Source organism: Lotus japonicus, chromosome 2, assembly GCF_012489685.1.
Source record: "Lotus japonicus ecotype B-129 chromosome 2, LjGifu_v1.2".
NCBI classification, from domain to species: Eukaryota; Viridiplantae; Streptophyta; class Magnoliopsida; order Fabales; family Fabaceae; genus Lotus; species Lotus japonicus.
The window spans coordinates 90,694,690-90,719,241 of NC_080042.1; the positions used below are offsets into that span (position 1 = coordinate 90,694,690).

Here is a 24,552-nt window from a genome sequence, read left to right on the forward strand (position 1 = left end):
GTGTCTTTTATTTATATTTAATTAAACACATTACTTTCTGATATAATTCACTATCTTATTGGTTGAGAATATAACTGATAAACTAAAACTAATTCCTAAATCTAATGTAATATTTTTAAGGCTCAAAGCAAACTTTCATTTATATAATCCAAAGAAAGATAACATCTCAAGGGGCAAGAAACAGTACAACCAGCACAAAAAAAACCATAAAGGTTTATGAATCAGCTAGCCGCAAAACAAACCGGAAAAATAAAAACCTGAAGATATGCTAAGCTAGAAAGCTTCATAACCACTGCTTGGGTTGTTTTGGTGTTCACAAATGAACATTGAACTACTTATAAAAAAACTTTAACTCATGGTCCCATCTGCAAAACTCACATGAGTTAATGTCATAATCATCATCATCATCTAGTAATTCTCATAGACCCTTCTTCACTTTCCACCCTTTGCATGTGTTCTTGGAGTTACACAGAGGGCTATGATTGTGTCCTTTCATTCCATTACTCTTCCACAAAAAGTCCATAAGTTTTTTCACTTTGTTTCTTAATTCTACAACACACTTGGACTTCCTTAGAATACACATATACTCAAATCCTTGTTTTCTCATCTCATCATCTTCAGAGCATAATAAAATCATACCACAAACATACTTTGCTTCTTTGTGACCCTTTTGAGCAGCTGTCTTTAAGATCTCGAGACCATCCATGTTTCCATCTGGATAATCAAAATACTTGCGCAATCCTTCTCTATACAAGCTCTCCATGTTCCCACATTCCTTGCAGCGGGTCAAAAATGACGTTGCTTTGTTATTAGGACGCCACTGGATTAACGGAAAATTGTCCAAAGAAACTCTTTGCCAAACATACCTATCTTCAGTAGCGTCAAGAAAATCTCTGCAACAAGTTTTGATGGTATGAAAGTCCATGAAGGAGCTTGAGGCTACAGTTGCAACCACCTCTACTAACAAGTCTCTTGGAAGCGCTTGTATGGTAGTAGTGGAGCATGGACCTTTACGGGTGCGCTGTCTCTTGCTTCTTGTCTTCTTGACTAATCGTGAATTAGTTTGATATGATGGTGTCTGATAAACTTGAGTACGTGTACGCGCTCTACGCGAGGATGCACTCGATGGAATACGTGTGGCGAGACCACCTGTAGAACATCCACCTGTAGTTCTAACCATATCTACCAGAAAATAATTTAAATTAGTTAAAAAATTTATATAGTTAAACTATTTAAGCAATATAAAAAATCATCATACCCCTGATTTAAAGCTGCAGGATTCTAGTTTTTGGTAAGTATTATTTCAAGGTTTTGGAAATAAAAAAACCCTAAGATATATTAAAAATTGAAAAAAAAACGACAAAGAAGACCAAGGAATATAGCTCACTTGACTAGAGGAAGAAACTTAAAATGCAATGGATTGGAGTGTGAAGGATGATGGAGGGAATGTGAGGGATCGTAGGAAGAGGGTGAGAGAAATGACGAGGAGAGGAAGATAGGGATGGTTATGAAGAGGAAAAGAGGGGTAGTGAGGGGTTTAAATGTTTAGGGGTATTTCTATCTTTTGGAAAATGGGAAATGGTGAGTGATCATGGAGTGAATCCTGGGAGGCTGAGCGTAACAGAAAAATCTAATTGTGCCCCAAAATACGAAAGTGTTGGTATGTTTGTCCTAACCTCGTCCTCTTCTTATAGTGTCTATTATTCTAAACCCTGGCAATCTAGAACCATTATTGTCATAAATGTGTTTCCTTTTTTTTTTTGAAACTACATAAATGTGTTTCCTTGAAGATGGAAATCAAAGGTATTAATCATATTTGTTTCTTTTATCCTATTTTGAAATTTACTAAAAGAAAATAAAAAATATACCAATCGTCAATTATTGAATTATGTCTATTTATTATTGAATTATTGAATTATTTGTTTATTTTATCCTTTTCTGAAATTTACTAAAAAAATATATATACCAATCGTCAATTATTGAATTATGTCTATTTGTTTCTTTTATCCTTTTTTAAAATGTACCAAAAAAATGAATTATGTCTATTTATTAAAATTTGTATTATTCAAATAACATTAAAATGATGAAACATATGAAGCTTTTAAACCCGAATACTAACAAATTAAATAATGACAAAATTATATCTATTTATAATAATATGCATTTTTTCAATAACCTATTAAAGTAAACATTGGATGTTATTAAATATAAGAACAAATGAATAGCAAAAAAAAAATATAAGAACAAATCAATAATGATACAAATTTCCTTGAAGATGGAAATTAAAGGTATTAATCATATTTGTTTCTTTTATCCTTTTTTGAAATTTACTTAAAAAAATAAAAAATATACCAATAGTCAATTATTGAATTATGTCATTTTCAAAAAAAAAATTATTGAATTATGTCTATTTATTATTGAATTATTTGTTTATTTTATCCTTTTTTGAAATTTACTAAAAAATATATATATATATACCAATCGTCAATTATTGAATTATGTCTATTTGTTTCTTTTATCCTTTTTTAAAATGTACCAAAAAAATGAATTATGTCTATTTATTAAAATTTGTATTATTCAAATAACATATTAAAATGATGAAACATAGGAAGCTTTTAAACCCGAATACTAACAAATTAAATAATGACAAAATTATATGACCTACCATAGCTAATAGGATGATCAACCCCTTATTTCAAAATATAACATATTAAAATGAGGCCGGAAAGTATGATTTTAAATATGACCCCTCATAGTTAATAAGATAATAAGCCCTTGTGCAATGTAAGTATATAACCTACGGACTACTCAAGTTTTCAGGAAAAAATGAAATATTCACACTTAAAAAACAATTTATTTATTTATGTACATTCTCCTCCAATTTTGTCTTACGACCTACTTGGAGTGTTATTTTCCCTGTTATTTGTCAGACTGAAATTGGAAAACAATCAGAGGAAAAAAATGGAAAACAGGTATAATCCCCCTCCCTCCCTCTAATTACAGTAGCTTCCTTTGCTTTTCTACATTTTAAATTTGTATACAAATCAAATACAATTCCCTATCTATATCATCAGGGAGTATGTAGTTAAAACAAATATATATATCAGGGAGTATGAAAACATGTAGAGATTGGTTTTTCCCAGCATCGAATAGCCTCTGCCACCCAGGTCAATACCAAGAATACCATAATAATGGAGAGGGACATCATAGATGCCCACAACATGCTTGTTGAAATTCTCATTGGCCTGCATTGATGCAACACAATTTCATGAACCTTGTTCTTCACAATGTTGCATTTTGATAGTCTTTGCAAGTCTGGATATATATCAAGCAGATCCTGGATTGATCTACTATAAGCGTGAGCCATGTTGTATGAGGACTCTGGCAGAAATCTCCCCATTCTTCTGCATTCTTTTGTTGTGTCCTCTTGGTGACAAGTGAACCTTGCAAGAATCTATAGCCAAACGTGGTTTAATAAACTTCTCTTTCTTCCAAATTAATCATAAAACCTAGAAGTTACTCCCAAAATTGATTCTGACGTATGAATCAGTTATGGAAAATTTTCCAAACATACCCAAATTCTAGTTTGATTTAAGTGAAGACTTACTTTTGGTACATCGCCAATCCGAATTGCATCCTGAGAGCAACTATGTGGAATGTAGCTGAAATTCGGTGCCGCGGAGAAAGGGTCACAAACCTTCATGATTCCCATTAATTCTTCATTTTCTTCACCCACTCCTAGGAGCCGATAAATCATTGACATGTTAGAGTTCAGCTGAGGCAGAAAAAAACCATTATGTTAGATTAATTAGAACATAACATAAGGCTGATACAGAAAGAAAGAGTCCACTTTTTTGTGCACTTCCCTATGAATGAATGTGGCAATCGGAATTTCTACCTCAACTATGAAACTGTGGATTGTATTGCCAATTTGAGCTATCAGTTTCCCTGAGAAAGTGTCATTAATGCAAGGCAGCATCGAACCTAAGCTACTGTTTTGTGGATTTTTTTCAAAGTCCTCAAAAGCAGAACATGCATCATCTGCAAAACTGTATGAGCAATTACATAACGTGATGACACTTGAAAAAATGATTCAAGAACTTCAATCCATTTATAACTTCACTCAAGTATGAACAATTTGTTTACTCACGTGTGAAGGAAAAAATCAAAACCAGTCAAAAACCAGCACAGGCTTGTTAGGATCCAAAAGAATAAAATTATGCTGAAATGAAACAAATGTTGAATAAAGTTAGTCACAACAATATACAGAACATTGCTGCTGACTCTATCCTTAGATTAAGATAACTTTGCAAATGATACTTCATCTTACATTATAAATCCAGGACGCCAATGCAGCAGCATCAGAACTGAGTCAAAACAGGCAAGTAGGCACACCATTAATTAAAGCAATTAAGATATATAATCTCAACCAGATTTTTAAGGAAGGAAAGTGCTTACTCAGTGCTGCAATCAATGTCACTAAGTTGATAGTTAGAACAACTAAATGTGCTACGTACCTATGACACATTAAAAGCATGAAATCAACAAATTAAATTCAATGAGAAAGTAAGAACACACAATTAGCAAAAACTTGAAGTTATTCAAAGATTCATACGAAGTATGAGTGGCCTTGTCGAATGATTTTCCACTTCTGTCAATAAAACGACGTATCACGCGGGAGTTGCTTCTTAGATCTTCAGTGGTGGAATCCAAAGTTGCAGATATCTGTGGATTATATGGAAGCAGAAGGTACTGCATTTGTTTCGTTGTTTTCATAATTCTTCCTATGGTTCCAAGTGCATCATCTCCTATACCCACCACAGTTTCTTTCAGTTTTTCAGTCCTTTGCAGGGTCCTCTGACTCGTGGCCAGGACAAAACCTGAAGCAACTCTGTCATACATACCCAATTGTTTCAATTAAAGCTTCATCAATTTTATCTGGTTCACCAACTCATAACCATATTTTTACTAGATACTACTGTACGTGCTAAAATTAATATACAGAGAAATCTTTTAATTTGTACTTACATGGCAAGCAAGGTGAAGATGAGAAGGAGTAAGAAAATGTGGATGTAGTAATGGTCCAAACGTGTTGCTGATGAAGTGAAGCCACCTCTTTGACACTTCACCATGGTGAAAATGCCCAAACACAACCCACATAACAACCAAACCGCCGCAAATGCGTATCCATGGACTCCTGTAAATGCCGCAGACTGAAAAGGATCAGAAACCTATCTCAATATGCATGTATATGATATTGATATTGATGATCATGCATGTTATGTGTTTTTCAGGTCCAAAGATTGAAGGGAAAAAATGGGTTGGAGTTGAAAAACGGCTCACAGCTAGGTAATGCTTGTTCCGAACATCGAAATCTCCATTGTAGTTTTTGAAATGTCGCAGAGGATCTGGTCTCTTGAAGCTCCTTCCAGGAACAGGGGACCCTGACGCTAACAAGAACAAGAAGAACAACAAAGGAAGGAAAAACAAACGGTTATTGGTTGAGATGAGCATGGCAGAGATAGATTTATCTCTGGTTTAATTTTTTGGTGAAGGAGAAAAGACAACATTTGGTGTTGTGACAAAATAATGAGAACTTTTTGAGTGAGAGTGTGACTTACTAGGTAAGGTAAGAATAGCTTGTGGCATGGTTTTGTGGGAATTCTTTTGAAGGAAGGACAAATGGTTATGTTAGAGATGGAGGTAACGAATCAGGGGCCGAAATTGTTGGTTCGTCAAATCTAAGTAATTGACCATTTTTTTAGTTGTGCTGTTCACTCCATGCTCTGCCTCATTCCCTGTATCCGTGTGTCTTTCTTCTCAAGCTTTATGCTTCCATCTTCTGTTATCTGACTTATCTCTATTTTCACTCCTCTTTTTTATATTCACTACACTTACCTTCTTTTACATTCTATTTTTCACTCACTTTTCTATTTTATTTTTTTATTTTTTTCTTATCACATCACTCATTTTTTCCTTATTACATAACTTATCTAATCTCTCACTTATTTCTCTTATATTCATATATGTCACTTGATAAAGGTGGAAATGGGGTGGCTAAAAGAATAATGCTTCCTTGATACTTGATACACACCTACATTTAATGAAAAGGAAGAGGAAAAAAAAGGAATGAAAAATAGGATAGAAACAGAAGAAAGACATAGGAAGAAAAATATGAATGAAAATGAGATGAAAAAGAAAGTGAAGTGTGAATGAACCAATACTAGGCTAAAAAGTATTTTCCTTTTCTATAATCTTTGCTTTTGAAGTTCAGAAAACAAAATGAATAAACAAAAATTGGTTTTATATATACTTTTATTTAAAGGGGAACCCAACGCAACACCTTAGGGTGCGCTTGAGAAAATAGATTAAGCGCTTATAAGCGTTTATTTTAAACTTATTTGAGAAATTTATGAAAATAATCCGAAAATAAGTTATAAATAAGCGTAAAATTCATAAGCTATTGCTTATAATACAACTTATAGGTAGGTCGTCTGCCACTGACATAAGTTCTCACAAGCACTTTCATAAACGTGTATGATATAAGATAAATTCAAATGAGTTCATATAGGGTCTAGTTCACTTTTTTCTACCTCACTTTGGCTTGAATTATATCATTTTTTCTACCTCACTTTTTTCTAAGTTCACTTTTTAGCTGCTGCATTCAAAAAAATGCTTTGATATATTAGTAAAAAATTATCCCAAAATATAAAATAAAACCCTAAAATTAATTTACCATATCTAACCTTTTATGAATAAATAAATAAATATTTATTATTATTAAATATGAAATTATAATTATTTAACCTCAACTATAATTATTAATAATTATTCTATAAAAATAATTTTAAAATAAATGAGCACATGCATAGAATATGTTCTAACATAGATTTCTCATGTTTACAAATAGTTATTCAAAACATTTCTAACAAACATATAATGCATGTTTACTACAAGCATAAAATGCATGATTACTACATATATATACAGATTAAAACATGGTTTATAAAAATTTGCCTCTTTCAATTCATTGTTTGTATGTTAAATTTTCACCGTTGTTACTAAATTTTTATGGTTTCATCTATATACACGTGTACATACATATATACATTATAAAATTCACAATGTTAAATGCATATTTATCATATGTTTAATAAAACTAATAATATAAAGAGATTAGATTATGTTTTTGAGTTATGAAAATTGATGTTAGTGAATTCAAGTTTTTAGTATAATTAATATTTATTTAGTATAGCCGGGTTCAACATCTCAGAGGAACCACCGGAGGACCCGCCTCACCGGCGGGTTCCTCCTGGCCAAAGGGTCACGATGAGGGCCTGGAGTTGCAGCAAGTGCCGCCCCGACTTCGAAACAAGAGCAGAGCGGGACCGCCACGAGCAACAAGAGAAAGCTAAAGCGAAAGCTCTGGAGCTGAAGAAGAAACAAAACAAGAAAGAGGCTACCGTGGAAGAGGAGAAGAACTTCAACTACGTTGCAAGAAGGGGTTTCTCACGGCGGAGCTTGCGGAGGCTTGCCACCGCAACAAACCCAATGCCTTTAAGCAGCTGCTGCCCGAGTTAGACGGGCTGCCCCGGCACTGGCAGCCGTGGACCAACCAAGCTTCGCCCATGTGCATGGGCATCATCGACCATTGGGAAATTGTTCTTGGGGTCCAGGAGGCGCATGAGCGTCTTGAACAGTGTCACTGGAAGGAAGTTCAAATGTAAATGTCTTACATTGCACTGAACATTACTATTGAGCATCTTTCATACGAAACTCTTAGAGCAATAACTTTTCTATCACGAATATAAAACAACATGTAAACTTTTTGATTCAAAACTTTTTGCTCGCCAACATGTATATCACATGTTATTTGAAGTGCGAATAAATACTGGCTAGAATGAGTGTTGCAACTAGAATAAACAACAACCTCATATGAAGAGTACTTTAAATTTCCATCATATTAAGTTTATTTGTGTGTATGCCTTTCATACTATGTTCTAATAACTTGACAACTTTTGAATCTTCCATCCCTAAAAAAAATAGGATAGAGACTTCTTTTTAATTGAACATAATAAAAATAACTAATTAACTGACCAACCCTCACCATATCAATCATAAACACCCGGTATGGGAAACTGCTTTCTTTTTTAAAAATATGAATGAGTTTAACTCCGGCCATAGACATAGACAAGAATAAGCCTTTTGAACTTATGATAGAATTGTTTTTTTTTTTTTTGATGTTGTACAATGTTTATTTACCATTTAATTATATATATGGAGTATATTGCATCCCAATATTGAAAGTTTTATGACCTTTAAAAACTAAACTAAAGTCTTACACTTTTTTAAGTTTTAAGATATTTCATTTGAGTCAAATTTTAAAAAGGCCCATAGAAATTTTTGTATGTCTTTTGGTTCTTGACAACGTTTTAATTCAAATAATAATAAGTGATGTGGTGCTCGCATGGTCAGCCATGTTGATTTTTCATATCATTTTTATCCTACTATTTTTTTTTAATTACTTCTCGTCATTCGCTTTTCATTTTCTTTTCCTCTCTATCTTTCTCTTTCAACCAACTTCCACAACCACCACTCAGCTTTTTATTTTCTCTTGCATTTTATAAACGTTTATCTTAGGATATATCTTTATTTAAAAAAAAATCACTTTAAAAAAAATCTTTATTTAAAAAAAATCAAAAGATAAACCTATATATATATTTAATTTGAATTTTTATCTAATGTAAATTAATGATAATTGAAACTAGTTAAATTGTAAGGGATAATGAAAAGAATCCTAGTAAATTTGTTCCTTAATATCTTGGACTATCTAACAGAGAGCATATGACCACCATGCCACCCTTTCACTTATAAAGTTATAAATAAGACTACCGAAAGCACTCTAGTGTTACACACCTTTTCCATCATATTCTTTCAATAATACTCATCAATCACTGCTTATAAAAAAAACTCACCATTATCGTTGGCACCATCGGAGCTTGGAGTCTTCCAACACTGCAACAACTCAAATTCAACTCAGACCAACCTTGGAAAGCAGGTAACATAACATAATAAGCTTATATATATATTTTTTTAAAGAGACTTCACTCATAAAACAATAAGGAGGCAAAGATACATCTACATATCATGGTGAACAAACGCGAGAGCACCTGACGACACTTCTTCTACCTAAACTAATCGTGAAAAAGAGCTTGATTTCTTTACTAAATAATTCACAACACAATTGCCAGACCGACCAACGCAAATAAGCATATAATTGTAAGTGCCATCATAAATTATTTTTATAAATCTAATGAATTATGTACTTAAATAGTTGTTCTATACATCCATAAGATCAAAAAAAAAACTTTTTGTAACTGTTGAACATGAACTTGTAACTAATGTCCAGCTCACACATGGCATACTTTCAACCTGCTTTGATTGGTTATTCATAATTTCAATGTCGGAGAGGGTCCCCTTCACTCACACACCTCATCACACGCGCCGCCGCCGAAACCATACTATTGTCTCGTGTTTACCACGCATCACAACTGCGCGTGGAGGAAAATCTCCACCAATCTCGTCTGGACCAGCTATGAACCATTCGTGGCAATCCACCAAAGGCCCATCTAATCTAAATAAAGATAATGAGAGCCATGCTTGTGGGACCCACCACACTTGACGGATACGATTCCATGAATTATCCACAGCCGTTGGATCTCTCACTAAATTTCAAAAACCAAGATTAGATAAAAAAAAATTAGTAAAATTTGATTTGTTATTTATTTAATTTAATTTGATATGTGATATGATATGAATGATTGGTGTGAATAGTGGGAAGAAGGGAGGGAAGAAAGAAAGGTGCGTGAAGGAGACCTAGCTAGATCTTTCTCTTTCTCTCTGATTTCTTTCGTGATCAAGAAGCAGCAGCAGCAATGGGATTATGGGAAGCTTTTCTCAATTGGCTTCGCAGGTACGCTTTTCTCGCTTTCACTTTCCTTATCTTCAATTGATTTCTGTATTTCTCTCATTCATAGCCCTTTTTTGATTTCTAGAGAAACAGGTTCTGGTAATTCTATGCTATTATTATTATTATTACTACTTTGATTTTCCGTCTTCGATTTGAGTACTGTAGATGGTTTGGAAATTGAAATGTCTATTCTGTATGGAATTTCAATTTTCTGCCGGATAGGGGATTTTTTTTTTTAATTCTACAGTTTTCGTGCATTTATTCGTAATGATTTGTTTTTTTGAAGGTTTTATCTATTTGTGAGTCGCGATTTGTGGTTAATTCTCGCACCTTCGATAGGATTCCTACTTAGTTTGATTTCTAAAGTTTTTATATTCCAAATTTTGGATTAGTGATAGGAGCTGCTTTGTTAGAATTAAAGTGGTGGTAATTGAGAGAGGAAGAAATCACCTAATGAGAATCTTTTCGTTCTCACTCGCGCAAATTGGCATTAGTCTTTTATGAATGGCTTTTGATTGTGCTGAACCTGCTTCCTCTATTTTAACAAAGGAAATCAGTTTTAAGTATCATGAGGAAGTTGAATTTTATAGATATGGTTTATGTGTGATTATGTTCTGAGCTAACTAGCTATGTGGGCTATTTTCTTCAAAACATGAGCTTACTGTGTTTTTTGAATTTGGTTGCAGCCTTTTCTTCAAGCAGGAAATGGAGTTATCGCTCATAGGACTTCAGAATGCTGGAAAGACTTCCCTTGTAAATGTTGTTGCTGTAAGTACAATAATCATGTATTGTTGTTGACTTTCTCTTTAGCAAATTATTGTTGAGGGATGGTATTTATTACAAACTCACAAGAATAACATGTGTCGCAAGCGGAGAAAAAGTCGGAACTTAATAACAAAAACCGATTTGATTTGGAGAATTATCAGGATGTTTCGTAATCTAACATTTTTAGTTACAATAATCATTTCCCATTATTGTTTAACTTATACTTTGGGGCTAATCCACTAACGGTTTTCTTTTAACCTGTTGTTTCTAGACTGGTGGATATAGCGAGGATATGATTCCCACTGTAAGTTCTGTTAAACAAATACTTTTATCACCTTTTTCTGTATTCAATTTTGGGAAGTTTTCTATCCATCAAGGGCAATAATATTCAGATCAATTTTTTGTTATCTGCTTCCAGGTGGGATTCAATATGAGGAAAGTAACAAAAGGCAATGTTACAATTAAGTTATGGGATCTTGGAGGGCAACCTAGGTTCCGCAGCATGTGGGAACGTTACTGTCGTGCGGTTTCTGCTATTGTGTATGGAACAAACTTCTTACTTTCTTCTGACTATAAATGTTCTTCTTTTTCCTCTCTCTCTCTCTCTCTCTCTCTCTCTCTCTCTCTCTCTCTCTCTCTCTCTCTCTCTCTCTCTCTCTCTCTCTCTCTCTCTTTGCAATCTGCATATGTTCTTATAGGAGCTGCTCATTTGTACATGCATAGACTGATACTGATAGAGCTTGAACTCATATATGTATATGTTCTTGCTGGTCTAAGTACATAGTTGTTTCATTACCACTGGGTTATACCCTGTTTAATTTTAACTACTACTAGCCCAAACAAAGTTCTTCTTGATCAATGGCAGTGATCAGAACAGCTTGGCTTATAGATGCCTGAGTAAAGAGCTCTTTCCTGGTGTATTTGTATATTACAAAAATTCCTCCTTATCACTTGAAAAAGTGTAGAGATATTTGAATTTTCCTGTACAAGTTGATTACACAGGAAAATGAGTCATAACATTGAGTATAATGATTAAAACAGTTCAAATGATAAGGAAGTCAGTATATTATAGCTTCTCAAAAGTCAAAACTATGCACATCCATGATTATCCTTCAATGTTTTGTGGTTTAAGGGGTAAAAAATTGAAACAATCACTCTATGATTTAGGGCTGCCTCCTTCTGAAAATTCTTGGTTGGTTAGATTTCAAAGCAGATTTCACTTTTTCTGGGTAGAATTGTGATGCTGTCGAGTATTCTCTGCCTCTTAGATCTAGTGCACATGTTAGTTGAACCACATACTTATATTTCTCATTGATGCCTTATCTCCTTTGAGTCCTTTCACATTTGCACCGTAAGTTAGTAATCATTAGTTTAATACATGAATTCATAAAACTTAGCAAGCTCTCATAATCTGATCTTTCCTGCAGATATGTTGTTGATGCTGCTGATCCAGATAACCTTAGCATATCAAGAAGTGAACTTCATGATTTGCTGAGCAAACCATCATTGAGTGGTATCCCTTTGTTGGTGTTGGGGAACAAGATTGACAAACCAGGGGCTCTCTCCAAACAAGCATTGACCGATCAAATGTAAGATAAATGTCACTTTTATTAATCTAACCCTAGAAAGTTCCAGAATGAAATTATTTCAGTGTAACAGTTTCTTAATTTTTTTATATCTTTTACCTTCATATTACCTTAGTGCTGAAAAGTGCTCTCTCTTGTGCAGGGATCTGAAGTCAATTACTGACAGAGAAGTTTGCTGCTTCATGATCTCATGCAAAAACTCGACCAACATTGACTCCGTTATTGATTGGCTTGTGAAGCATTCCAAATCAAAGAGCTGAGAACCTAGTTTCTGCATTGAACTCTTGTGTAATATCTTCTCAGTGACGCATTTGTGGATTTACTACAGGCTTTAGCGTGTCTAACTTGGTCGATTGATTTATTCTTCCCCCTCCCTATATGTTTGGTAATGTTCTTATTTTTGAATGATAGGGAATTAAACGGGATGCCATACATGTCAAGGTTACTTTATGAGTAAATTATTGTGTATTATCGGTTTAGCTATATGATTGAGTTTTCACAGCATTTGCAAGAGGACATGATTGTTTTGGCATTGTAAAATAGATCAGATATTGTTTCTTTGGAATGATCAGCAGCGTGCCTTCAGTAAATTCCATCTGCCAAACATGCATTATTGCAGCTGACTTCTTTCCGCTGCCATTGAGCCTATTTGGGGCCCAAAATACTCGTTGGAGCTTATTTACTGCATTTCTTAGTGATATACACTCCAATATTTGATCCTAGTTCTTATCCAAGTGGGATCATTGTGTCATTTTCTTATTTCCAGATGGTAAATGCGTTAGATCAAAATGTCGAAGAGCATCTTTTTAGGAGGCATTTCACAAAAAAAAAAAAAGATGCGGAATCATCACAACCATTGTTTTCTTAACCCTTAGGAGGTTTTTTATTTTTTATTTTTAGAATAATATTCTTAGGAATTGTGTTTTACATGAATCTCATTACTAGAAAGTAAAATGAAAAATATATTTTGTGTGTGTATATATATATATATTTTTTTTTTTCTCAAGAATGTTTTTAAAAATTATTTAGTTAAAAGAATATATAAATATGAAAAATTATGCAGTGGAAGGAAGGGTTACTGAGAGAATCTGAGAAAGTTACATGCCTAGAATTTCATCATGCCCAAGAATAAATTATGTAAAACTGGTATCAAACTGAAAATATTACATTTCTAACCGCACATTTTTTAGAATATTTTGAGATCCCTTGAAACAAACATCTCTTTAAATAAATAAATACCAATTAAAAAACCAAACAACATCCTAAATTATATCTTGTCATGCTAAAGTGAGTCGTGGCATATTTTCTAATTATGGATTGAGATTTTGATACTTTTAAATTAAATTAATAATATACATAGCTTTAGTTTCATACTTATCTTTTAAAAAATAGTTTGATGCTTAAATTGACGGGATTTAGATCCTCTCCAGCAAATGCCTCTCCATCTTCTCTTTGGAAAAAATCTTGTTCTTTAGATATATCAAACGATTCGAATTAATAAATGAAGACAAGGTACTCAATGTCGCCATTTTGTCAATAGGTTGAAGTTGGGGAGTCGTCCCGACAGTTGGAAATCTTGCAAGAAAGGAATGGAGAGAACAATGACCAGAGAGGATCAGAACTCATATTATTAATGCTGAATTCGTTTTAAAATGGTCTTATTGGAGTAAATTGATTATATTTTTTGAACACAAAATCGCTAATGAGATTTGAACATATATAAAAACTCATAAAGTTTATTATTTGTAATTTAATCCTAATTGTTTAAAGATATCATATATTAGTAGTGAGTTTATATTTACTCTTATTCCCCCAATATTTACACCTGCCAACACAACTTTTAACATATTCAAAATTATGCCCCTGTACTACGACATGGGTAACTATATTAGTTATAGTATGAGAGGAAAGCTTATGAAGAAAGGCATAGAATGAGGAGGGTGATACTTGTCGGAGTTGTCACTTTTTGGTTTCGAAAATAGTATAGTATAAAATATGCAACTTCATGTACGATGATTATAAAAAGAAATTAAACTGAATTTAACAGATAAGATTTTTTTGTTAAACATGTATCTTTCATCGAGGGGTTAGCGTTACGGTTACGGTTATGGTTACGCATTTCATAGATTCAATTCTCTATCTTTTTGAATAAGAAAAAATTATTTATCAGTTCCCTACCGCTTGACCATGAGACGATAGATTAGTCTCACGCTTACCAACTATGAAAATACTTAGGTCAAGAAAAAAATACAAGTAACTTTGAAATGAAGAAATCATTTTAAGTCGGGTACACCCACATTATAATGAAACTAGTTTACTAAACAATTTTTGTTGTTCAATACACAATATTTGGATCAAGATCTTAATAAAACCAAATTAAACATGCATCATTAAAATCAACCACTAACGTAAAAGAGTGTGATAATATTGACAAAAATCATAAAAGAGTGTCACTTTTCTAAGACTTACTCTGACTTATTTTTTAGTAGAAGTAAGTTAACATTCAAACATCATTTTACAAAATAACCCTATTCTCATCTCCTATAAAACATTTTTATTATGGGTAGTTAAGTTAATCTTGTTACAAAAAAGTTAATCGTGATATTATTATTTTTGTAAACCTTCTCTCTCTCATCACTATTGTCTAGTTGGGGTCTTCTTCAACGAACAGGTCGATGCAGAAATAGGGAGGTGGATTGACCACTCAACGATTCATTTGATGAATTCTTCTCTATCTTATCAAAGTCTTGTAAACAATTGGCTAGTCCTTCCCATCCACCAATATACTTGAGCTTGGATCACGCTATTAATGATCTTCTTCCAACCGCCCTTATTTCCCCCTTGTTTCCTTCATTCACAAAATGAAGTAAGGTTTTTGATGTGTGTCAGCAAACGTAGATGGGTGATTGACACCCTCAAAATGAGAGATCGATAGACTATGAGCTATTGTATATATAGGGTTTAGAGTGGAGGTCCAGGAATATGCACATTTGAAACCAAACTGCATATCTTCTCTTTGTATTTATTTATTTATTATTTATGAGGGCCGGGGTGAGAGTTTTATTTATTCATTCACACCACATCACATTTTTTATTCACACCACATCACATTGATGAATATGAAGCAATTTTGAATCATGCATCAATTGTTTGAATGTGTAGCAATTTTGAATCATATTGTAGAAAATATGGCGAATCCCCGTGGTGGAGAGATATACAGACTACCTGCATGAGTGAGGGGTTGAACTGGTTTGAATCTGGTTTGCAAAAGACTGTGTTTGAGGGGATGCTACTAAATTTTGGGGGGAAAACTGGCTTGGAACTGGCTCTTTGGAACTCAGATATCATAGACTGTATAACCTCTCAACTCAGAAACACGAATGTGTTAAAAACATGGGGCAGTGGGGAAGGAATTTATTTAGTTAACTCTTCTTATTTGTTTTTGCAGGCACAAAACTTGAAGGAAGCTGAAACTGAATCTGTTTTCAAACTGGTTTGGTCAATACCGGGCCCTTCCAATGTTAGAGCTTTTGCTTGGAGGTTGCTGAAAGATAGAATAACAACCTTCGCAGAAGGCATGTTATTTCGACTGTGGACGAATCCTTATGCCCCTTATGCGGGTTGCAGGAGGAGTCATCGACCCATCTATTTCTTCTGTGTAATGCTACAAATCACATATGGTATGAGTGCTTTGAGTGGTTAGGGGTGATATCTACTTTGGTGGCTACAACTAGAGCTTGGGAGTGGTTGAGGGTAAAAGTGGAGGGTTTTACATATTCTTGGTTTAAATGGAAGCAAAACCCGCGGGCTTGCATTCTATCATTATAAGGAAGAAGCTCGCAATTTCATTGATACTGGTGTGGAATTATACAGTAAAAAACCAGTAAAGGGTGGACTAATAAATTTGTTACAACGCCTTGGACAATTAAGAGGGACAAAGTGGGTGGCTAGTGATACTTATACCAATCAGGTGAATGGTAATCTTGTACCATCTTGCCTCTTTTCTTACTTTTAGGAATGAGAATTCTGTTTGGGGTAGACAATAGTATTTTTGTGTTAGGCTACTGGTTCTGAAAGCATGGCTATGTGTAATTTGTATTTTGTAATTTACTTTTTGTACTCTTGTGAGTTCTAGTCTTTCTTTGACTAGTTCCTCTTCTCTATATTCAGATTAGCACTCCTTATACTAGTTGAATGCAATTTTGGCTTATAAAAAAAAATATTGTAGTAGCGTGATGATGCACCACCTCGTTATTTTAGTTTTTAGAAGAATGGAGAGCACGCAAATGTCATGTCATTAGTAAATTAAAAACAAAAACTGGATTGATGGCGCGTGGCTCCCAGACTCTCTATGGCTTAATTTTCCTTACTTTTGAGTTTTGATAGTGGTAATAAAAGGACAGCTGTCTAATTTTAACTGAATCCCATTCTTAAGCATGCAGAAAATGCGTTGAGTTTGCTTCCCCCTTTCTAAGCTTCAACTCTCTTTCTCTTTCTCCGATTCAGATTAACCACCTTCACCTCACTCTCAGTCATGCGTTGATTTTGCTTCTCCCTTTCTAAACTTGAACTCACTCGCTCAGATTAACCTCTCTCAGAAAAAGAAAAGATGAACCCCCCTGCTAAAGCATATATCGGCACTGACATTCCCTTGTTAGTCTCTGCCATGGCGTTTTCTGTAGCAAGTGAAATCATGATCAAGTTCAACCGGGTAATAGGTTCTTATGTGACATTTGGGTTGCTCGGTTTCTCCGCACTCAGTTTTTGTGGATGGACCACAGTTTTACTGCTCAAAACCAATTTCCAGATAGCAATCCCCTCTATCAGAGATGTGCTTACACATACTTCTATTGCTTAAACAGTTTCCTGCAAATAATTGCCATTTCGAATCTATCGGTTCTAGAAGCCAAAACCACATCAGATGCCTCTGTGGAAGCCGCAATCAATGTTGCTAGTTACTTAAATGGCTACTATAATTTGATATTAACTATTTTAGCCATGGGGATTATGGTTGCAAGTCACTTCTATGCCTCACCATTTGCAGAGGCTGTGGCGGCAACATTGCTTTCAATCTCCTTTTCTTTTGCCGGCAAATTTATTGACCTTACTCGAAGAACTGATATTGTGCACAAGTATGCAGCCCGCTTGGGGTTCATCGCCATTGGGTGTGTGTTGATTAACATCCCCCAAATCCTTCAAGATGTAGGCATTGATCCTATTCATCAAGCAACACACGAAGCACTAAGAGGAGAAGAACCAGCAGATGAAGCACTAGGAGGAGAAGAACCACCAGAAGCAGATGAAGCACTAGGAATAGAAGGACAAGTACCAGAAGCAGATGAAACACTTATGCCGGGATTTGGAGGCTTTGAAATCCCTACCGGAAGGATCACCCCTACAAGAGAGCTTGGTTAGTTTTAATTAATTTCGCACTCTTTTGCCTTTCATTTCTTGGATGGATTCTGATTATCATTTCGTTTTGATTTATTTTGCAGATTGTGGGAACAAGCTCAAGCAACAATGAGATTCAAGGGAGTTGTAGTATCAATCTTATCTGAGGGCAGTAGCATGTTTCACCAATCTGAAAAGTAGTAGTTTCTAGGTCTCTAGGGGTTTTGGCTTTGGTGTGACACTTGAAAAGTGAATCACCGTGATACAGTTTAAAATTCACCATTAGATATATTATTTTAAATTCAACGGTTAAGATTAAAGATGTAAAATTACTGAAACATCCTTATCCCCAAACCCTCACTTCACTGAATCCACCGACCACCAAAGCCACAGAACCACCGCACGACCCTCAAACTAGTCGTCGTTTTGGCCTTCGAGGTCGTCGGCGTGATGTCGAAGCGTCTCCACCTCTGGCAGTCCCTCTCCGACGTCGTGTCCCTCTGTAGAACGGCGCGGCGGCGGTAGGAGCTTTGACAGATCTAAAAGAAAAGCTTCAAGCTTTCCATCGAATCCTTGGTCTGCAACTCTCTCCCAACCATTACAACACCATTTATGCAACACCACTGCATCTCCCTGTCTGATCGATACTTTGCTCCCCGCCATGGAAAGGTTGGTCCTTTATGGAGGAAACTCGGTGGATATTTGTGGGGTCGGATCTTGATTGATCTCTGATACTGCATCTCCCTCTCTTTCTGTTTCTGTCTTGATAGTGCTCCGGCAACTTTCCAATTACGTTTTGGGTTTTGTAGGCTTCTCCCGCCGAAGCTTACCATGGTTTTTTCTTCAAATTTTTGTGGGGAAATTGAGTTTTATACTTGTGAGGGTGAAGAGGTTGCAACTATGGATTTTTTCTCAGGAGCTATGTGGGTGAGGGCAGACCAGATATTTGATTTTGAAGGAGCTATGCTGTGTGTGGGTGAAGAACAATGCCAGAGAAGAGGTGGAGAAGATGAGGATATTATTGTCCAAAAAATAAATAAGTTAAGGGTATTATTGTCATTACAATAAAAATTTCCAAGTGTATCACCGTGAGTCAGTTTTTAACTGACCCACGGAAGACATCGTCCTCTCTAGGTTGACTTTCCCTAAATTTCCAACTGAGAGTAGTAGTGAAGGTCTCTAGCTGAGAGTGGTAGTGTCTAACCCGAAATTTAGATTATTCCACTTTAGGAATAATTTGAATACTATATTGTAATTAGCTGCTATCAATTAAATCAAAATAAGCTTTATGTTCAATTTGTTTCTCTAATGGTGTGATTCATGTTACTGTTCATTAACTTTGCAACCTAAAAGTGTTCTCTCATCTCTCCCTCTTAACTTCTTTTCTATGTTTCGCATGTTAAATTGATATCTGGTTGTAAATACACCATTCTGTATATGTTGTTGATTAATATTTTCTATTGACCAGGTGTGTTCATGTTCAAATAGGTAGTCATTTGAAATCTGTTTGTCTCCTTTGACAGACTTTTGCTTTTTTCGAAATTTAGATTATTTCACTTTGAGATAATTTGAATACTACCTCCGGTCTTTTTTATAAGAAGTAAAAAAAAATTCACATAATTTAAGAAATGTAGTTAAATTAGATAAAATACATTAAATTTGTCATAAATTAAAATGAACTTCCAAAATCACCCTTTGTTCTAATGTAGAGAGTTGAAGTGAGAGAGAATAATTAATGTGACATTTTATTAATTAGAATTAATAATAGCATCATTGTAAAAAAATATACATAGTTTAATTCATATCGTAAGCATTTAAGTTAAACCTCACTTTTATTTACATGTGATGGAACATTGTCATTATGATAACTGATAAGGAACTATTATGGGGAAGCAGTTACATTACATAGTTGCCTATATGTTAAGGTTTTAAAATATTTCTGGAAAAAATTAACGTATGAAAACATTTTGAAATTTCACATGCATATCAGTTTGGTACTGTTCACATGCATATTTTTAATTAAAAATAAAATTTTTCTTTTAAAAAAAGATAATAAAGAAAAGAATAGATGAAATATAGCTTCTTTAAATTTGAAGGAAATCATAAAATTGGATGTTCCTCTAATCCTGAACCAGTAACCGATTAACATATAGGCACCGTGCAAAGGTAGATTGTGTCTGACTTAAGTGCCAACCATTAAAAATATAAAAAAATGATATGATAAACTTGAAATTCTAATGATTCATAAAAGAATTTGACCAAAAATAGTGTCTTGAAACAATTTGGGTTTGATTTCAAGGATCTTCAACTGGTATTTTCATTTCAACTCATCGAATAAGCCCCTGCTGCTGACTCTATTATGGAGCCCTGATCAGTATGATTCTAATGATGATTACTTACTTTCATAACAGATGACAAGATGAAATACAATGTAACCTCAAAATGTAGAAAGACGGTAACAGAAACAAAAAGAGGCAGAAAATCATAACAAAAATCAATGTGTAAGTTTGCTGGTTGTTGAGGTGTGACCAGACTTCTCTCAGTTTGTGGGTGAACTTACTGACTCCTAGTAAATATTCCATGGATTGATGCCGCACCTTCCTAATTTACAAGCCTAAATTATGCACAATACTTAAATACATTCAGGAAGCACCTGAAGCCAAAACACTGCTCATGTCAACAACCATGCACAAGCTGATGATACCGTCTGCAGAAATTTGAACAGGTAAAACAATTAGCTAAAATGACTAACGAACCAATTCTCTTTTGAGGAATCAGAATACACTTGCACTAGTTAAAAGTTTGCAGAAAACCTTTCACCAGAAGTAATAAACACAACTGGAGTCTTATGACGAGAAGATTGGATTTTTTTTGGGGGGGGGGGTTTGTCAACAGTGAATAGAAACTAACTATAAGAGTGAAAAGAATTTTTAACTGTAGATTTTGTCACGAGTAGTTCTGGAACAATTGGATAGGTGCATTAGGAAATGATGGTGATGGAATAGAGCTGCAGAGTAGACATTGTAAAAAAATTAAGAAATCGGCTAGGTAAGAAATTGGGATGAGTAACCACTTGCAGAAAGCATACACAGCTATCAGCATTCATTAATTTTCTTGTTAAGGAAGCTTACCAAATATGAAGCGTTCTGCATTTTAGTGCCTTCGTTAGTGCTTTTGCAAACACTCGGGCCTGCTCTGCTTCAGCTTCTGCAGCCTCTGCCTCCCTAGCTGCTGCCTCAGCCTCAGCAATCGCAGCTTCTGCCTCTGCAACTGCTTTTGCTGCAGCTGCTGCTGCTTCTTGAGCTGCCACCACGCCCCTTGCTTTTGATATCTCTGCATCAATTTGGGATTTTGAAAGGATATTATTAGACTTCTCTGCTTTTGGGGAATCTTTGGGCCTCCCATCCAAAAGCAACAAGGAAGAGCATCTTTGTTTCTCAGATATAGTTGAATTTGTTGCAATCCTGTACTTATGCTTTATCTGTCATTAGACATATTGCACTCAGGATCAATCAACCAGATATTAAATTAATTGCATGCACAATATTTGCCTTAAAGTAATACTATTAGATGGGAGAAAACAGAATCTTCATTCCCACTTAAGAAAATGCCCAGATATGCGGAGTTCAACTGCCACAAGAGAACATATTTCTATTTACATGTGAACATGAAACCAATTAATTCTCCAGTAACACAAAACATGTAGTTAACAAAGTATCAGGGTCAAACATGATCCAAAAATTCTCCAGATTGACTGTGGTTAATCACACGGATTTGTGGGTGAATATGCTGCCTGTCGCTTCTCAGGAACTAAGTTACATGAAGGCAAGTTCAACGTGTGTTGCTAAGGAACTAACTAACAGTAAAATTACCTTAATTAATTTGCCACTTGCCACCATATGCTTCAGTTTTGTTGACAGTAACGTTCTGAGGTTCGACGGAGACCAGTATTGATCCTATTGAGAAAAAAAGTTTCAGCATTACTTCTGATGCAATGGTAAGGAGAAGCATGAAAATAAAAAATTAAGTTGCTACTTGAAACTTGCTAGCTAGTACTCTCAGTATTCATCAATGCTAAGCTTATAAGGATACTTAAATAGACAAGGGATAGATAACATATTATGACTGGTTGAATATGCTGAGCATTTCTAAAACATCCTGTTGCTTGCCAGGTGAGAGCACCTGCGAAGGCCGCTTGACAAAAGAAACATTTAAATGAAAAAAAAAATGCCAGGATCGTTTTATACCTAGCAGAAAGGAAGTCTACATCTTGGAGGTAGTTGAAAGTTCTGGCAATTAATAACTAACATATAAATCTAGGTACCTAGGAAAGAAACACTTACGAACAGTTTAATGTTGTAAACTGTTCACAAACCAATCTGGCACGCACATCATGAATATAGAATGTATATATTTAAAGGGAGATAATCAGATAGATGAGGAATACAGGAAGATATTCTACTGTGCAATTCATGATGTGAACCAATTAAATTAACTTGAAAATAAGAAGCCCGCAAAAGCAAAAATTAAATAATAGTTGGAGCATTAAATTTTACATGGAGCAACATTTTGATCATCATTTGTTTATTGAGATGTTTAGATTGTATAAACCGTAAATGCAGAAATTGAAGTATAAAGACCTCTATATAAGCAGCAATGGCAGCTCGGTCAGAACCCTTGGGCTCCTTCAACCTGATGATAGAATCTAATATAAGATTATCCAACCTGCCATTATTAAAAAGCATACTGTTACTGTCATTGAAAAGCATTGACACATAAATCACCACAGTTTCAACAAAGTCACCACAAGTTTGGTGGAATGTTGTCATCAGAAGTGACAACAGAAGAAAACAATTTGTCAATTATTTTTAACTGCAATCAAAACCTATATACTGGGAACTGAATCATATTTTTATTGTATCTTTGCTATGCTAGGAGCAGATTGATCAAGGAATTCAGTAAATAATACAGAATCAGAATGTAATATCCTTCATTTGCATGGAAAAAAAGAGTATAAGTTGCAACTTGCTCACAACTTGGTTTAGTTCTTTATTCATAAAAAATCGGGGGACACTAGCACATTGCTCTATGAGATCTTAGAACTAATTACTTTCAACAGAAGTAAATGCCCTACAATTCTACAATGTTTGTTCATATGCTATTATGAACAAGATTCAAGCAACCAAGAACCACAAAACAATTATTTTCTCCAAAGAGTAGATTAAATGGAAGATATATTTAGCTTGAAGTTCCATAACCTTGATATTTGCTCTTTAGAATTAGGAGTTGTTCCACCAGAAACTGCAAGAGGCTTGGTATTCGCATCATCTTCATGTTGAACTATGGTACTCAAAGCTGTGTGGTTATTCACAAGTTTGGGGGCTGGTAGGTTCTTTGCAAGCTTTGCTTTCTGCCTAGATCCCCATATTGCTGTCACATTTATGTTCCTCCATTTGTCCTGTTCACAGTTTAAGTAATACATAGTTATATGCAAATACACCTTGCTATACCATATAATTTGACAACTTTTAATAAAGAACTCAGCATTATTTGTTATGATGAGATAAACAGATGGCCATTCAGCAAGTGCAGTTGTAGTAATGTGAGACTTCCCACAAACTGCTAGGGTATTGAAATTACTTACCTTGAGATCTACATTAGAACGCATGCGCAAAACAGCACTGTACTCTGGGTCTGTAAGTATGGTGCGCCATTTTCCAGCCCCGTGTTTGACTACTCCAGCTTTCAGCGCCGCTTCTTCTTCTGCAGTCCATTTCTGCTTAGGAGCACCCATTAAAAGAAGTCCACAACCTCTTTATGACAGTTTAGTTTTTGCTTTACTTTAAAGGAAAACTAAGAAGTCCAGTGCAGCCCTCTTTTGCATGTCCATCAACAAACCAGAAATATCGGACTACTATTCACCTACAAACATCAGCATGAAAATGATAAATATTTAATAAAAATGCAATATCTAAACACACTTCATCCTTCAATGAATTTAAACAATCCGGATCCCCCCACAAACAAAAAAGGAAAAAAATCCATCGTGATCATCAAACAATACCTCAAATTCCAAATTAACTTCATTTACTATACATCCAATGTTTGACAAGAGACAACACAGCTCGGGAAAATCCAGCAACCATCTTTTATGTTATTCATCTGGCAAAGTGTGTAATAAAAGTGTGAGAATCATCAAGTCAGTATTGTTGTAATGCCAATGCAATTAGGTCAAGCCTTGTTACACAAACAAATACTACCTATTTGCATCTAAACGTAAATCGATTCTACCTCATAACATTAACAACAGCATGCAATTACCCATGAATTATTGCATCATTCAGAATTGTAAAAAAACAAAACCACTTATGTTGTTGTTGTTGCAGTTTCAGATTTAACACAAACACATACATGCACAATTAGCAATACTTGAGTTGTATAATAGAAACGCAGAGAAAATAATAATCAGCGATGAATAAATCATAATCATGCTGCATACTGACCTCAAATTTGTTTGAATTGGGGGAAAAAGGATGAGGATTTAGAAAAGAGTTGGTGGTAAACTTGGCATTAGAGAAACAGAGGGTGAAGGTGCGAATTTGGGAGAAATCGAATTGAAGGTTGAAAATGTTGTTGGAAAATTGTAAAAGGATCCACTCAATTTCTGAAAATGCTTCTTCTCTTTTTCATTCTTGGAACGAGTCTACGGAAACCCTAACCCTAGAAAAGATCAATGAGGTTCTCAATTGAATGGACGGAGATTAAAACAATAATAAGAAGGCTTAATTGCAGTTTTCCTCCCTCATGTTTCACCGTTGTGCGAAGTTCCTCCCCCATGTT

At 34.7% G+C, this 24,552-nt stretch overlaps 4 protein-coding genes across 7 annotated transcripts; 1 reads left to right on the forward strand and 3 right to left on the reverse strand.

The window, feature by feature from the left end:
- Positions 1 to 418: 418 nt before the first annotated feature.
- On the reverse strand, positions 419 to 1,180 carry LOC130737268 (putative F-box protein At1g67623). Its single transcript, XM_057589021.1, has one exon. The coding sequence runs from the start codon at positions 1,178 to 1,180 to the stop codon at positions 419 to 421; it is 762 nt and encodes a 253-aa protein (XP_057445004.1).
- A 1,646-nt stretch (positions 1,181 to 2,826) lies between these two features.
- LOC130735855 (uncharacterized) lies at positions 2,827 to 5,657 on the reverse strand. Of its 2 annotated transcripts, none has more exons than XM_057587731.1 (9): positions 5,344 to 5,657; positions 5,029 to 5,213; positions 4,616 to 4,891; positions 4,459 to 4,517; positions 4,331 to 4,367; positions 4,151 to 4,222; positions 3,899 to 4,049; positions 3,608 to 3,775; positions 2,827 to 3,454 (listed from the first exon to the last, which is right to left on the reverse strand). In XM_057587731.1, the coding sequence occupies exons 1-9, from the start codon at positions 5,512 to 5,514 to the stop codon at positions 3,104 to 3,106; spliced, it is 1,470 nt and encodes a 489-aa protein (XP_057443714.1). In that variant the 5' UTR covers positions 5,515 to 5,657; the 3' UTR covers positions 2,827 to 3,103. The 2 variants fall into 2 exon arrangements, with proteins under 2 accessions (XP_057443714.1, XP_057443715.1); XM_057587732.1 differs by having other exon boundaries at positions 5,029 to 5,197; positions 5,344 to 5,482.
- Positions 5,658 to 9,790: 4,133 nt separating this feature from the next.
- On the forward strand, positions 9,791 to 12,804 carry LOC130740926 (ADP-ribosylation factor-like protein 8a). Its single transcript, XM_057593653.1, has 6 exons — positions 9,791 to 9,973; positions 10,657 to 10,738; positions 11,007 to 11,039; positions 11,154 to 11,275; positions 12,163 to 12,324; positions 12,464 to 12,804. The coding sequence occupies exons 1-6, from the start codon at positions 9,936 to 9,938 to the stop codon at positions 12,579 to 12,581; spliced, it is 555 nt and encodes a 184-aa protein (XP_057449636.1). The 5' UTR covers positions 9,791 to 9,935; the 3' UTR covers positions 12,582 to 12,804.
- A 7,209-nt stretch (positions 12,805 to 20,013) lies between these two features.
- Positions 20,014 to 24,471, reverse strand: LOC130740928 (telomere repeat-binding factor 2-like). 3 transcript variants are annotated; one of them, XM_057593654.1, is made up of 9 exons: positions 24,216 to 24,469; positions 23,777 to 23,874; positions 23,357 to 23,634; positions 22,971 to 23,170; positions 22,353 to 22,437; positions 21,585 to 21,668; positions 20,844 to 21,193; positions 20,648 to 20,719; positions 20,014 to 20,419 (listed from the first exon to the last, which is right to left on the reverse strand). In XM_057593654.1, exons 3-8 carry the CDS (start codon positions 23,504 to 23,506, stop codon positions 20,659 to 20,661), a joined length of 930 nt encoding a protein of 309 aa, XP_057449637.1. In that variant the 5' UTR covers positions 23,507 to 23,634; positions 23,777 to 23,874; positions 24,216 to 24,469; the 3' UTR covers positions 20,014 to 20,419; positions 20,648 to 20,658. The 3 variants fall into 3 exon arrangements, with proteins under 3 accessions (XP_057449637.1, XP_057449639.1, XP_057449638.1); XM_057593656.1 differs by lacking the exon at positions 20,648 to 20,719 and having other exon boundaries at positions 24,216 to 24,471; XM_057593655.1 differs by lacking the exon at positions 23,777 to 23,874.
- Between the last annotated feature and the right edge of the window lie 81 nt (positions 24,472 to 24,552).

Coding starts and splice junctions, on each gene's coding strand:
- LOC130740926 (XM_057593653.1), top strand. CDS start 9,936: ATGGGATTATGGGAAGCTTTTCTCAATTGGCTTCGCAG. Junction 11,040..11,153: donor GCGAGGATATGATTCCCACT/GTAAGTTCTGTT, acceptor ATCTGCTTCCAG/GTGGGATTCAATATGAGGAA. Junction 11,276..12,162: donor CGTGCGGTTTCTGCTATTGT/GTATGGAACAAA, acceptor TCTTTCCTGCAG/ATATGTTGTTGATGCTGCTG.
- LOC130735855 (XM_057587731.1), bottom strand. CDS start 5,514: ATGCTCATCTCAACCAATAACCGTTTGTTTTTCCTTCCTTTGTTGTTC. Junction 5,214..5,343: donor GGAACAAGCATTACCTAGCT/GTGAGCCGTTTT, acceptor GATCCTTTTCAG/TCTGCGGCATTTACAGGAGT. Junction 4,050..4,150: donor TTTGATTTTTTCCTTCACAC/GTGAGTAAACAA, acceptor TTGCTCATACAG/TTTTGCAGATGATGCATGTT.
- LOC130737268 (XM_057589021.1), bottom strand. CDS start 1,180: ATGGTTAGAACTACAGGTGGATGTTCTACAGGTGGTCTCGCCACACGT.
- LOC130740928 (XM_057593655.1), bottom strand. CDS start 23,506: ATGGGTGCTCCTAAGCAGAAATGGACTGCAGAAGAAGAAGCGGCGCTG. Junction 22,438..22,970: donor TCTAAAGAGCAAATATCAAG/GTTATGGAACTT, acceptor TAATAATGGCAG/GTTGGATAATCTTATATTAG. Junction 21,194..21,584: donor CAAGTGGCAAATTAATTAAG/GTAATTTTACTG, acceptor GTCTAATGACAG/ATAAAGCATAAGTACAGGAT.